The sequence below is a fragment of the Impatiens glandulifera genome, chromosome 1, assembly GCF_907164915.1.
Source record: "Impatiens glandulifera chromosome 1, dImpGla2.1, whole genome shotgun sequence".
Lineage (NCBI taxonomy): Eukaryota > Viridiplantae > Streptophyta > Magnoliopsida > Ericales > Balsaminaceae > Impatiens > Impatiens glandulifera.
The window spans coordinates 6,705,673-6,720,997 of NC_061862.1; the positions used below are offsets into that span (position 1 = coordinate 6,705,673).

General features: G+C 24.9%; 1 protein-coding gene across 1 annotated transcript; it reads right to left on the reverse strand.

Annotated features, from left to right (window-relative positions):
• Positions 1 to 727: 727 nt before the first annotated feature.
• Positions 728 to 1,717, reverse strand: LOC124935719 (protein farnesyltransferase/geranylgeranyltransferase type-1 subunit alpha-like). The gene has a single exon (XM_047476176.1). The coding sequence runs from the start codon at positions 1,715 to 1,717 to the stop codon at positions 728 to 730; it is 990 nt and encodes a 329-aa protein (XP_047332132.1).
• Between the last annotated feature and the right edge of the window lie 13,608 nt (positions 1,718 to 15,325).

A 15,325-nucleotide genomic window follows, 5' to 3' on the forward strand; every position in this document is an offset into this window, starting at 1 on the left:
AATTATTGTTAAGGATATTTTTGCAATCTAATCCATAACGATTGTTAGTGAGTCCGTTTTCAGCTTGGTTAAAAGGATAATGGACCATTTTAGGAGCAGTTTGAGTCCTAAAATGGTAGAAACATTAGTGTGCGTAAATGATTGACTAAAATGAAAAGAATTCAACTTATAGAAATGTCTTACAGATGATGAACTTGAATTGTTTAAGAAAATTAAAGGAAATTATTTTTTTATTAGTTAAGTCTAAATTAACTAATATTTGATTATTATTATTATTATCTAACCTGAATAATTTTATCAATTTATTAAATAAATTTGTAGATACAAATACGTTTGAAAATCGTTTTCAATTTCATTCTCTCGTATTTACTTTAGTCTAACTTGAAGGCTATATTTATGTTTAGTTTTGTTAATTCCAATTTTTTTAATTAATTTTAATTTTTAATATTTGTTATATAGTTCTTACAAGTATTGAATTTTAAAAAGAATATTTTATTTTATAATAAATATTTTTATTTTAAATTCAATTTTTTTTTAAGTTAATATGTTTTTGTAAATATATTAGGAACATCAACAAAAATGATTTAAAAGAAAAAAAATTATTAAAAATATAATAATAATTATTAGAACTCAAAACAAAACTTTGACACGGATTACCATAATAAGAATACAAAACAATCCAACTAAATGCAATTATAAAAAGTCATTTCATTAAGTAGAAGTGCTTTTACAGCAAGTTCTTGCGCCACTGCCAGTAACTGGCTCTCATTTGATCCACACGTTCCAATGTCGAACAAATCATGTTTCCCAAATCATAATCCACTTTTGGTGACTCTGAATTCAAAGCAGCAACTGCATCTTTGAATTCCTGGCTCGGTTGGAATCCGTGGCAGAGAAGATCCAAAAGAGTGCTCAATGCAAATATTGGATTTGTATTATTATTACTATTACTCATATTCAGAATCTTCAGACATACCAAAGACACAGCAGGGTTGTTCGCTAATGATCTTGCATCGTTCTTGTAAAGCCCCGTGAGGTATCTCCATGGACTTTCATTTTCCGGGTTAGATATGATTGCTTTTATAGTATAGTTTACTTCCGATTCCCTCATTGCCTCTAATCCTCCCAAAAGAGGTGATCTTGTGATCACAAAATATCTCTGATTCCAAGCAGAATTATTAAAAATGTCATCTTCAAGAAGCTGCTGGCAATAAGCAAGTTCATCTTCCCACCCACCTAGTGTCTGAAGAACCCACTTCCTATGGGACCATGCATGATAATTCTTAGCATCTTCAGCAAAAATCTTCTTGGTGAAGGCAAGCTCCCTTTTTATGGCATGTTTTCCCAGTTTCTCCGCAAGCCATCGCCTGTGATGCCACATCTGATAATTCTTGGAGTTAGAGATGGCAACATGTTCAACAAAATACAATTCACTTGATAAATCTGCATTGAGCTCATCCAATATTCGGCGCCTAAATTGCCAAACAGTGTAATTTCCAGGATTCATGTCGATGGCTTCCGTAGTGAGATGCAGAGCACGCGGAGAACGCTCGTCAGCAAAGTAAACAGCCCTGAAGTAGTTCATTGTTTCCAAAAAATCTTCCGTATATGCGATCGAACCGACAGGATTCGAGCCTTCGTCTTGCAGTACAGGAATCACATCCGACCATTCCGGCCTCTTACTCAACGGAATCCTCTTGTCCTCGTCGGAGTCCATTCTCCTCAATTAAAACAAATAATAGAGCAGAATCTTACTTTACAACCGAATCGAAACTAAGGGATATAAAGTTCTAAATTGTTTCTGAAACAGTTCAATCTCGTTTCAATCTCGTGATAGTTACCTCCGATTTTGTATAATCTTATCATGTACAGGGCAAAAGACAAAATTTTGTAGCTCATGAACAAAACTTGACTCTAATATTGTAGCTCATAAACAAAACTTGAACTCTAATACCACGTTAAAATAAAGAAAAAAAATTATATTAAATATTATTATTTAGAATTCCATAAGTATATAGACATTACATCATAAATACTTATAAGGAAACTAATATAATAATATAAAATAATATTGATATTATCACAATTTATCGTAATATCTTACTGATATATTATCTTTATATTATAACAATCTTAATAAATTTTCAGCATATGATATAATTATCGAAATTATAGGTATATCGAAAATACTGTACCGTAATATATCGAAAATACCGATACTTTTAGTATACCGAAAAAAATGTAAGGTATAGGTACGAGATTTTCATAACTTTTGTATATCGAGATATACCGAAATACCGAAATAATATTTATAAATTAAAAAAATATATATTAAATAAGGAAAATAAATAAATTTAATATTAATTATTTAATTACATAAATATTTTAAAAATCAAATTAAAATATAATTATATTGTAATATAATTCCATACATGCAATCACATTCTATTTTATAAGATATAAAACTAATTTTATTTAACTATAAAATATTTGATTTTTTTTTTCAAAACAGACCTAATGAATTCTAATATTTTATCAAGTTAATCTCAAATACAAAATACGATTGAAAAGAAAGTAAGATTAACTTAAAAACTAAAACTCTTAATAACTCCTAAACAGAGTAAGAGTATATTTAAGGAATAATGTGAAAAGAAGACAAAAAAGTTGGTTGATTGAAGAATACAACCAATCGAGGTATGCAAGTACTGTCAAATTGAGATTCTAGTCGTTTTTAGAAGTACTAGTGGGTTGAAAAAGCAATTATTAAAAATGTGTAAGTTTAGTCCAATCTATGAAACAAGAAGAGCCTGTATAGGGGATAAAAATTAAACTATATTGACGAACGAGATGATAGGGGCAAAAAAGTGATTTGCTTCCACATACTTTTAACCAGAAAATGTGTGAAATAAAAGTGACCGACTATGTGATCCTCGATGAAGTGTCATTTTTAAAGTTGTCGAAGGAAAAAAGTTTGTTAGCTTATTACATAAAGCACAAATGAGGTTCAAGGTTCCTGATCTAAAGAAAGTTGCAAGTATGGTTTTTGATTTATTCTTATTTGAATTGATTTTTTTTTAAGTTAATATATTTTTTACGTATCAAATGATTTTGTTTAAAATCCAAGCTAAACAACCTTTTAATTTGATTTTTAACTTTAGTCTTTCTACCATTATTATGATCTTCTTTTCTTTTTCTCAACTTTGTCAACAAATGAAATAATATATAAAACAATCTATATTTATAAATAGATTTTTTTTAAGTTAATAAGTACCGTATCACATTTTTATTAAATTGAAATAGTATGTTTGAATTATAACTAATTTTAATAAATATTAATAAATTATAATTATCATTAATTTCTTGAAAATAAAAAACTAAATTTCCAGTTCCTTTCTTATTCTAATTCAATTATATATATAAATAAATGATAAGGACTGCTGCCCTTTTAGATATATTCAACAATAACTATCGATTACTCATTTTAAATGATTAAGAATTGACTTCATTTTTAAGAAATCATTCATCGTCTTTTTTATAACATTATTACTAATATTTTTGAAAAATAAAGATAAATATTTTCGATTGCACACGTTACTATATAGTTTAGGATACTGAAGGAAAATTATTTCATTATCAATAACAATTAATTAAATAATTAATTTTATTAAACATGAAATGAGATTGCATATATTTAACTTTAACTCTTAATTAAGTAAATGAAAGATGTTCCATGTCAACCCTTAATTACAAATTAATTAGTAGGCCCAATTAACACTACCGATTAGATTAAATTAAATTAAGCTAATTTTGAATAACATTAATTAATTTATATTCCAATATTCTATATATACCTCATAATCTTTGTTTATTCTATATTTAAAAAATCAAATATTTATTGTTAACTTTTATCAATATTTTAAACTTATAATAATGATTAAATATATCAATTAATCATTTTAGTTAGTTGGGGAGTAAATTAGGTGAGGTTAAATTTCAATAACATTAAATCATTTTACTTTACTATATATCATGAATTGGAGTTCACGACTTCATGAGGTTGATACTTTTGACCAATCTGACTAAACCCCTACTATTTACATCTCAAAGAATATTATTTCTTTTGATTTTCTAATCCATGGTATATGATGTATACATAATACATAAGAACAAATAACAAGGAATTTCTAAAGAAGGCTCTTCCAGCCTTAATAAAAGAACATAATTTCTGGAATTCAGGTACCAAGAGAAAATATTCTTAATTTTATATTGATTAAATCATTCACGGGTTTCTTTAGTTTGGAGAACATATATCGCCTAGCTTAAGAGAGTGTAGAAAATAATCCATGTTTGCTAGTTATATATAGGAATATTTGGTATGATCATATTTGGAATATTTAATTTATTACTTTTGTTTATGTTTATTTAAGGCATATGTAATTCATTCAAGATTTCCTCAACTTATTTAGGAATATTTCAGGAATCCTCTACAAATCTTCTTCCTCCTCCTTCAGCTTCTCGCAAGATTAGAACCAAAATCTTAACCTGTAGTTCTCTACTGTCTTCTTTCTCAGGAATATGGGAGAAACCAAAGAACACGTTGCTTACGAAGAAGACGATGAGAAAGCTCTCGACCTTGTCACTGGCAAGGTTAACGGTGAATCCATCAAGAATGCGTCTATCTTGTCATATTTAAGCCCGATATCAGTAATGAATTTTTTACTTTCTTAGTATGAGTTTGGCAATTGAGCGTCAATCGGTAATATGTAGTCTTTAAGCAGACGCAGCAACATATCGAAAGAAGAATTTGTCCATTGACATACATTTTTTATGTGAAGTAGTTTTAGTAGTGCTGATGATTTTGTTATTCGAGCACCTTCATACAATGGCCGTTTGCAATCATCAAGCAATTTATAAAATCTATGCGCATCTTCGACTGGTTCATCGTTGTTCGGAACATCATTAACGTTGGGGAACATATCGTTTATAAATTCGTGCATATAACGTTCTTCATTGACCTCTTCATTAACTGTATTATTCATCTCCGGTCTCGCATCGTTCATTTCTGGCACGGTATTCTCCGACTGATCATCGTCATCATCATCATCATCGAAGTCATCGACATCTTCATCGACATCGTCATTAACCACTTGAGTAGTACGTCTCTTTTCTCAATGAAAATACCAGTACTCATAATGAACATTTATTCCATAAATGATGAGATGAGTCTTCACTTCGTCTATTTCCATAAACGGCGTGTTCAAGCATTTCACGCAAGGACATTTCACGGTTTTTCGGGATGTACTCCTAACAGCAAACTCGAGCAATTTGTCAACACCTTCCTCGTAATCTGGATGATCTCGACGTAAGATCATCAGCTTTTATCGGGTACTTCTATATTTCTAATAAAATGGAAAACAACCCGCATTAGACTAATCCAATCTAATAAATCTAATTAAGTCTAATTTACTTAATTAGACTTTCATTTATCTTATAATAAATTTAACCTAAAATCAAATTTAATCCAACAATATTTCAATCATACTTAATTTCAGTTTTATTATTATTATTATTATTATTATTATTATTATTATTATTATTATTATTATTATGAGTTTTATTGTTATTTTAATTCTATGATTTTAATATTTTTTTTTATCTTTATTATTTTTTATTTATTATTATTATTTTAATTTCATGATTTTATGATTTTAATTTTAATTTTATTAGTTTAAATTTTATTATTTTCATTATTCTATATTATTATAATTTTTTTTGTTAATCCATACTTTTATAACAAATTTATTTTAGTTTAAAATATTATTTTTTGAAATGGGTTAGAGACAGCTAAACAACAGAAGATACGAGGTTTAATATTAATAAAATTAAAAGTACAAAAATTAATTATTATTTATTACATTATATTTATATAAATATTAATTTTAAAATTAATTATAATAATAATAAATAAAATAATAATAAATTATCTTTGTAATACTTTTATTTAGTATATTTAAAAATAGTTAGAAATATATATATAATAAGTTGAGCATATTTATTTGGAAACTACAAATTTAAATGTTATATGTATTCTAAAATTTGAAATAGGATTTATAAATAGTTTTTTCTAAAAATATTTTTTAATTAATAAAATTAATTAAAATATAAAAATATTTAGAAATTTATGTTACAAAAATTAATTATTATTTATTATATTATATATTTATATAAGTATTAAATTTAAAAATGATTATAATAAATAATAATAATAATAAATAAATAAAATAACAAATAATAATAATATAAATAAATATAATAATAATAAATTATATTTTTAATATATTTTGAAATATTTAAAATATATATATATAAGCATATTTATTTGGTAACTAAAAAATTTATTATTTTTCTTAATTGATAATAAATTTAAATGTTATATATATTCTAGATTTTAATATAGGATTCTATATATTTTTTTAGTTGAGTTTTTTACTTAATAAAAATATATAATTATTTATGTTACAACTATTTTTTCATTATTTTGATTTAAATTTCTTATATTTTAAAATTTTATAAATATTATAAAATTAAATTAAAAATAATTATTATTACAATCATAAGTATTATGGTGATTATAATAAGTATTTTATAATAATAATAATAATAATAATAAATATTATTATTATAATAATATTTAATAAAATAATAAAATAATAAAATTAATAATAATAATATTTAAAATTGCAATAAAAAGTAAAAATTATTATTATTATTATAATTATCATAATAATAATAATAATCTTATAATAATAATAAGAATTAATAAAAAAAAAATTTTAAATTATAAAGAAAAGTAAAAATTATAATATATTTTCAAAAAATAGATAACAATAACAATAACAATAATTATTATTATAATAATAATAATAATAAATTATCCTTATATATTAGAAAACGCTACACAATAATAATTAACAAACTACATAATAAAAAACTCTTTATTTGAAAAAAAAAATGATACATTGTTTTAGTATTTACTTTTTATCAATCAAATTAATTCATGTACCTAATCTCTTCAGATTGTTTTAATTCTGTTTTTTTTTCAAATCTAAAAAATGTAAACACAAACATTAATACTTCTATTGAGTATATTATTATTTTTTTTTATCTATTTATTACATTTAGGTTTATTTAAAATAATACGTTATTTAGTTAATTTTAAAATCAATTGATACAACTTCGATTTCAAATTAATAAGTTTTTTAATTCTGTACAACAACAAGCAGTACAGAAATATTTTTTAAATAATTTGTACATTCAAGTGAAATTCCTAAATAAAATCCATCTTATGTAATCAAATGTTTATTATAAGTCTAGCTTATATTTTGATACATTTGGTGGGTATAAAATTGTTAAATATATAAATGATTTATTTAAATTAAGGAGCACCATGCTTTACAACATTTATATTAAGAATGTAAAAAAAACAAAAATGAACCACTAAGATTGTTAAATATAATTTTTTAAAGGGTAAATTGACATTGAGACATTTTCATTTATAAAAGAGAAAGAATTGTAGAAAAATTTGAAAGTGAGAATGAGTAAGGGGGAATGACTTGAATTTTCATTTAATTGACAACTTTTATTAGCCAAATTCAGTAAAACAAACAAACTTACTCATGAGTCTCATAATCAAGATAACAAACCTTTAAAATATAAATTTGAAGATTTCAGATTATATTGTTAAATTATTGGCTAAATAAAGCTTAAATTGCCAAGATTAATGGGAGTAACTATTCTCATGAAGACTTGTTTTAAATGATAATTTTATGCCCCAACATGAAGTAAAACATATTTAGACCTTTGGATGGTTGTTGCTTGTTAGTGATGTTGATTTTCTGTATTGCCTGAGAACTGGATTCACTCTTGTAGGATAAGATCATCAGACATTCAATCATAAAAAAACGAACAAACTGACAGACTAATCAAACTGTTCTTTTCATTGCATTTCGAGCTGTTGAATTTTTATCAGACAAAACCTTCAAGCCAGCCAGCAGTAATATAGGAATATTGTCTCAACAGAGTAAAACCCTTTGTCAACAAAATCTCCAAGAAACAAATAGTTAGTTTTGGACAGTCGCCACCAACGACTTTGAAAAGTAATTTCATGAGAAAAAGATAGGTCATGCGGAAAGCAACAATAACTTGCCCAATATTAATATTGTTGTAAAAAAGGTATGGGCAAATAAGGGAAATAAATCAAACATTGGACCTTACCACACATATTTCAAACTTACTACTATTATAGGAAAACTACTTATAAGAGTACCTTAAATCTAGTAACTAAGTATATACCACTATAGGAGATCCATCCATCCTTGTTTGTAAAAATGTCAAAGTAGACTGTGATAAGCAATTAGCCAAAACTGGAAACAATAAACAAAACTATCACCATAGACTAGACAGAGAAATAGATATTTAAGATGAAACACTTCATATATAGGAGAAGCTAGGGAATGCCAAGAACAGGTAAAAAGATCCAGCAGCTTTTATTCTCTGCAATAGAACGTATATATATATACCTTTTCAAATGACTTCAAGGAATCATGTCTGCGTATTTCGTCCTTCTCCATCCATATATGATATAGCCAGCCACTATAGTACTCGGAGCGTATTCCGTAAATCATCCCTGGAAATTTCATTCCGTTTGTTTAGGTTTTGGAAAACCAAAACATCGAGAATAGGAACAGGTGCATTTATTTACCTCAAAGAATCATCCATGACGGAAATTCAACTGCTTGATGCCTAAAAGAAAAATAATAAGATGAAATAACGATACCAAACAATCTTGTGTCATGCATACAGTCTTCAATTTTCTCGAGGCTGTAGTCAATGAAATGAAATGAAATTACAAACAGAAAGAGAAGAGAAGAAACTCATTCAACTGAGAAACTATGTGTACCTGATAAAGAGAAGAAACCTGTTATGAGAATGCCTTTCCTTATATATACCTCCCTTCTTTCTCTTCTTCGTCGTCGCTTAGCTCTCACGGAAGCTGGAAGAAAAGGTTACAACAGCAATAATATGATCGGACGACGTACCTAGAAGAGACGGGTCGAGGATCAAGAGGCATTGAATTCTATTTTCTTTCTTTTTTTTCTTTTTTTTTCATTGCATTTCAATTCCCTGAACTTATTTCTTTTGTCCACTTTGGCCTCAGTTTTGAAATTGTAATTGAATCGGATGAGGATGAGGATTCACCAGGCTATTTTAAATAATTGGTAGATTCTTCACAATTTCTTTATACATATTTTGATTAACTCTTTTCTCCTCACCCTCTTCTTCTCAGGGAAACTAGCCATTTCTTCTTCCTATAATTTCAATAAACGTATCATTTGATATTAGAGTCGTGTCTATAGTCTATATTTTATTCAGTTTTTAATTTATATATATATATATATATATATATATATATATATATATATATATATATATATATATATATATATATATATATATATATATATTTATGGTGAATAGATATTGGAGTGTTTAGTAAGTATATACATTTAATTTTTTCAATTTCCTTGCTAATTGCTAATATAAATTTGATTTGGATTACGCAAGCAAGAGTAGAACTAAAATGACACGTTATAATGACTCTTTTTTATCTGTTGAATTCCTTTATTTATATAATGAATGTTTTGTCAAAATGTAAATAACTTAAAAAAAATATATCAGTTTGTTATTTAAATTTTGATAATTATAATAATAATAATATAAATATAAATAAAAATAATAATTTTTTTAATAATAACAAAATTAATAATTATAATAAATAATAATAAAAAGTTATAATAATAAATTATAAAAAAATAAATATTTATATTAAAATAATATTAATAAATTAAAATAATGATTTTAATAAAATAATAATAAGAACAGTATTAATACTACTATTAATAATTTCTTTTTTCAAATTTTAAAATAATTATTTTTAGTATATTTAATAAGAATTTAAAAATACAAATAAAGTTAACCATATTTATTTTTATATCTATGTATTTGAATTATGTTTTTAATAATATTTTTTTATTAATATATTATTATTATTATTTGTTAATAAAGTATTATTTGTTTTTAATAATAAAATAAAAAATAAATAATAAGACTATAATAATATTAAAAAAATAATAATTATTATAATAATAAAATTAATTATAATAATAATAATAAAACATATAAAATACAAAGTTTAAAATAATGGTTTTAATTTATTTAATAAGAATTTTAAAATATTAATAAAATTGAATCAACTATTTTTTGAAAAATTATTTATTTATAAATCAAATTAATTAATTTATCAATCAAATTATGTTTTTTTAAAGATTATATTATTTGATAAAATAATAAATAGTTTATTTTTTATTTTTTTAAGATAAAATTTATAAGATAAAATAAAAAATATTTTAATTATAAATTAAATAAATAATATATATTTATCTGTTATAAAATCTTTTAGATATAAGATTATCTAACAATTCCTTATATATTTTAACTATTTTTCTTTTAATTTTTTCATCTTTTTGTTTTAAAATAATAAATATTAATTTTTCTACAATTAAAATTTTAATAATAATATTAAAACTGTTAATTATTTTTTCAAAATATAAATTTCAAAAATACTAATAAAATTTAATCATATTTATTTTATATTTTATTTGAATTATTATTTTAAAAAAATATTTAATTATAAATTAAGTTACTTAATTTATCAACCTAAATATCAAGTATATATATATTTTAAAAATATAACATTTTATATTTTCTTTTATTAATGTATTATTATTATTTGTTAATAAAATATTCTTAAAAACGGTAGCTAATTATTATTTATTTTAATAATAATAATAAAATATATTAAAATATAAAATAATATAATAATTATTATAATAATATAAAAAAAGTAATAATGAAATAAAAATATTATTATTATAATTAAATTAATAATTATAATTAAAACATAATTATTATAATAATAATTAAAATAATATTAATTATAATAATAATATAATTTAAATTAATATTATAAAAAATAATTAATGATTATTTATTGTATATATAAATAATAAATGTTTATGTGACTTTTTTATTTTGTCTTTTTTTTAAATTATATTATTATTTAAAATTTATAAGAATAAAATAAAAATATTTAAATTTATAAATTAAAAAATATATAGATAATAAATAAAATTAAGATAATATATATATATAATATATATATATATATATATATATATATATATATATATATATATATATATATATATATTTAGAATCAGTTTCTATTTTCTATTTCTAAAAATAATAATTTTATTGTATAACAATCTTATATCATATTTCATGAGATATTAATGTAAAGAATATTAATAATTTTTTGGGGCAAATTATTTGGGTGACCCTTAAATTACTTTTATCTTACTTTTAGTCTTTAAACTATTTTTTAAAATAAATCGTTCCTTAAACTTTCAGAAAGGTCAATAATGGCCTTCTGTCAATTTTTATTTTTTTAATTTTTTATTTATTTTTTTTTTGTTAAACATAACGATTTTAACTAAAAGCCCTCAAACAATTATGATAGTTTACTTTTGGCCCTCCAACTATTTTGATAGTTGATTTTTAACCCTTAAATTATTTCTCCCCAAAACTATCAACATATTCAATCTTAATTATTTTCTATTTTGTTTTATGACCAAATTTGAAAATAATTTATTCTATTATAATCTATCAATGTTTTTTTTTGACAATTATAATAGAGTTTTAAACAATTTCAAATTCCTATTTTATTTTATTTTCTTTATACAATAAGATAAAATTTGTGAATGTGATTAAACAATTGCAACAGACAAATAATATTCATTAAAAAGTACTAAAAACATTTATAATTATCTTTTACATACTGCAGTTAAAAAAAAAAAAACTACAGTTAAAAACATAAAAAATAATAGAATTACAATTAAGAAGATAAAACATTACAGTTAAAAAGACAAAAAATTGCAGTTAAAAAGACAAAAAAATCTGCTCTGATAGTTTATAATATTCATATACTAAGCTCTAAAATATTGATTTTCCCATCATTATCTACTTCATCCTCTACTTTTAGCTAGTCACTGCAATTAAAAAGAAAAAAACTATAGTTAAAAAGACAAAAGATCTACCATATAATGTAAATACATTAGATCAATCAAACAAATTTACTTACATATTGGTTCTCTGCCTTTTTAATGCTCATAAATCCTTCCTTTTATATCTTACAAGTTTTAGCATTGTGGCCTGAATTTCCACACTTCTTACAGTGGATGACCACATACCTCCTCAGCTTTTTTCCATAGTCTTTTCTCTCGTCTAGTTCTTTTCTTTTTGCTTTCTTGGGTCTACCTGGTTGAACCACACAAACGGGAGGATCCAACTGCAATCCTAATGATGAAGTTGGCCATATATCTTTACCGTTGATCGGGTATAAGACGTGATGGTAAATAGTGATGAATAATTCTTTTCTCTAACACTTGTCAACACATTCATGCACTTTTAGGCCATGTTGCTTTAAAGCAACTATAACATGACAACAAGGAAATCCTGATAGTTCCCACAATCCACAATTACATATTTTTTTCCTAACATCAACATCAAACTGATGTCCATTAAGCCCCCTAACCTGGTAGCTTTTCACACCATTATAAATTGACTCCACTAAAAAGATTCTTTTATCATTTTCTCTATAATTTTCCTAATTAATGGTTCAGTAGGACGAGGATACTTAGATGCTATCTTTTCTTCTCTGCATTCTTTCCATTAAAAATTCTCTAATACCTTCCATTAAAGAAAGGATCGGTTTATCCCTCATATCAAGTATATGAAAGACTATATTGTTTGTCAGCATATCACATTTAGTATTAGAGTCGTCTATTGTCTATATTTTATTCACTTTTTAATTTATTTATAGTATATATATATATATATAATATTTATGGTGAATAGATATTGGATTTTGCTTTGTTATCTTGAGAACTAAGACTCATGTATTTAGTAGGTAAACATTTGTTTTTTCAATTTCCTTGCTAATATAACTTGTAGATTTGGATCATCAAGAGTAGAACTAAAATAACAAGCTATAATAAATCGGTGTATTTTAACTTTTTTTTTTTTTTTTTTTTATCTTCTCATCTTCCTATTGCTCAAAAGGTTGAATTCCTTCATTCATATAATATATAATGAATGTTTTTGTCACAAATTTGAAACATTAGGTCATTCCTAATTTTAATTTTCAGATAAAATGTATTTAAATTAATCTCAGAATTTAAATAACTTTTAAAAAAAAATATCACTTTGGTATTTAAATTTTGATATTTATAATAATAATATAAATATAAATATTTATAATAATAATAATTTTTTTAATAATAAAAAATAATAATTATAATAAAATAGTAATAAAAAATTAAATATTTATAATAAAATAATATTAATAAATTAAAATAATAATTTTAATAAAATAATAATAACTATAATTAAAATAATAATAAGAACAGTATTAATACTAATACTAATAATGTTATTAATACTTTATACATTACCTAGAATTTCGTTATATAAAAAAATGCATATATTTACCTTAACTTGATTTAAGTATACATTGCTTTACGTAATAAGCTAACAAACTCTTTTCCATCGAAGATCACTTGGTCACTTTTATTTCACACATTTTTTTTTTGTTAAAAGTATGTGGAACCAAAGCACTTTCTTGCCCCCATCATCTCGTTCGTCAATATAGTTTGACTTTTATCACCTCTACACATTTTTAATAATTGCTTTTTCAACTCACTAGTACTTCTCAAAACGACCGAAATCTCAATTTGACAGTACTTGCATACCTCGATTGGTTGTATTCTTCAATCAACCAACTTTCTTATCTTCTTTTCAAATTATTCCTTAAATATACTCTTACTCTGTTTAGGAGTTATTGAGAGTTTTAGTTTTAAAGTTAATCTTACTCTATTTTGAATCGCATTTTGTATGTGAGATTAACTTGATAAAATATTATAATGAGATATGATAAACCCAACGAAGGGTTAGCGAAAGCAAGACCACGAATCCTACGTGGCCTTGCCAGCTAGGAGAGAGAAAAAGAAAAAAAATTCTACATTTCTGCATATCCTCTTTCCTTTCACCCAATAGGGTTTCATATTTCTGCATTTCTTTTTCTCTCTGAAACGCATCATTTATTTCTCTTCTCCGGCTCCGGCTGCATTTATTTCTCTTCTCCGGCTGCATTTATTTCTTTCTACGGCAGCATTTACTTCTCCATGGTATCCTTTTTAAGGATCTTTATTTTTTTTAGAATAGATCTAGGGTTTAGATTTTATAGATCTAGGGTTTAGATTTTACAGATCTAGGGTTTACATTTTACATAAGTATTTATGGATTTAAACTGTTTGAATTTTCAGGAAACCGAAGCACCGAACTTGAACAACCCAGTAGATGAAGAACTTAACCTGAACAGATCCACCCCTGTTGAACCCGAAAGGTACCCTGAACAGATCTAGTGGTTTCGGGACAAGAAAGGGTCCTTCCTTGTCCCGAAATGGTTGGTTTCGGGACAAGAAAGGGTCCTTCCTTATCCAGAAATGGTTGGTTTCGGGACAAGAAAGGGTCCTTCCTTGTCCCGAAATGGTTGGTTTCGGGACAAGAAAGGGTCCTTCCTTGTCCCGAAATGGTTGATTTCGGGACAAGAAAGGGTCCTTCCTTGTCCCAAAATGGTTGGTTTCGGGACAAGAAAGGGTCCTTCCTTGTCCCGAAATGATTGGTTTCGGGACAAGAAAGGGTCCTTCCTTGTCCCGCAATATGTGGTTTCGGGACCCGAAAGGGTCCTCACTTTTCCCGAAATAGGTGGTTTCGGGACAAGAAAGGGTCCTTCCTTATCCCGAAATATATGGTTTCGGGACCCAAAAGGGTCCTCACTTTTCCCGAAATAGATGGTTTCGGGTCCCGAAATGGGTTGTTTCGGGACCCGAAATGGGTGGTTTCGGGACCCGAAATGGGTGGTTTCAGGACCAGAAACGGTTGGTGTAGGGACCCGAAATGGTATGTCGGGACCCGAAAGTGTGGTTTCGGGTCCCGAAATGAGTGGTTTATGGACTTTTTTCTTACGGTTTCACTTATTTTTTGCAGTCACATTCCTAGTGTTGGAATGACATTTTCCTCTGAAGAACAACTTCTTGAATTCTACACATCATATGCCCACTTAACGGGATTCGGCATTACCAATTAG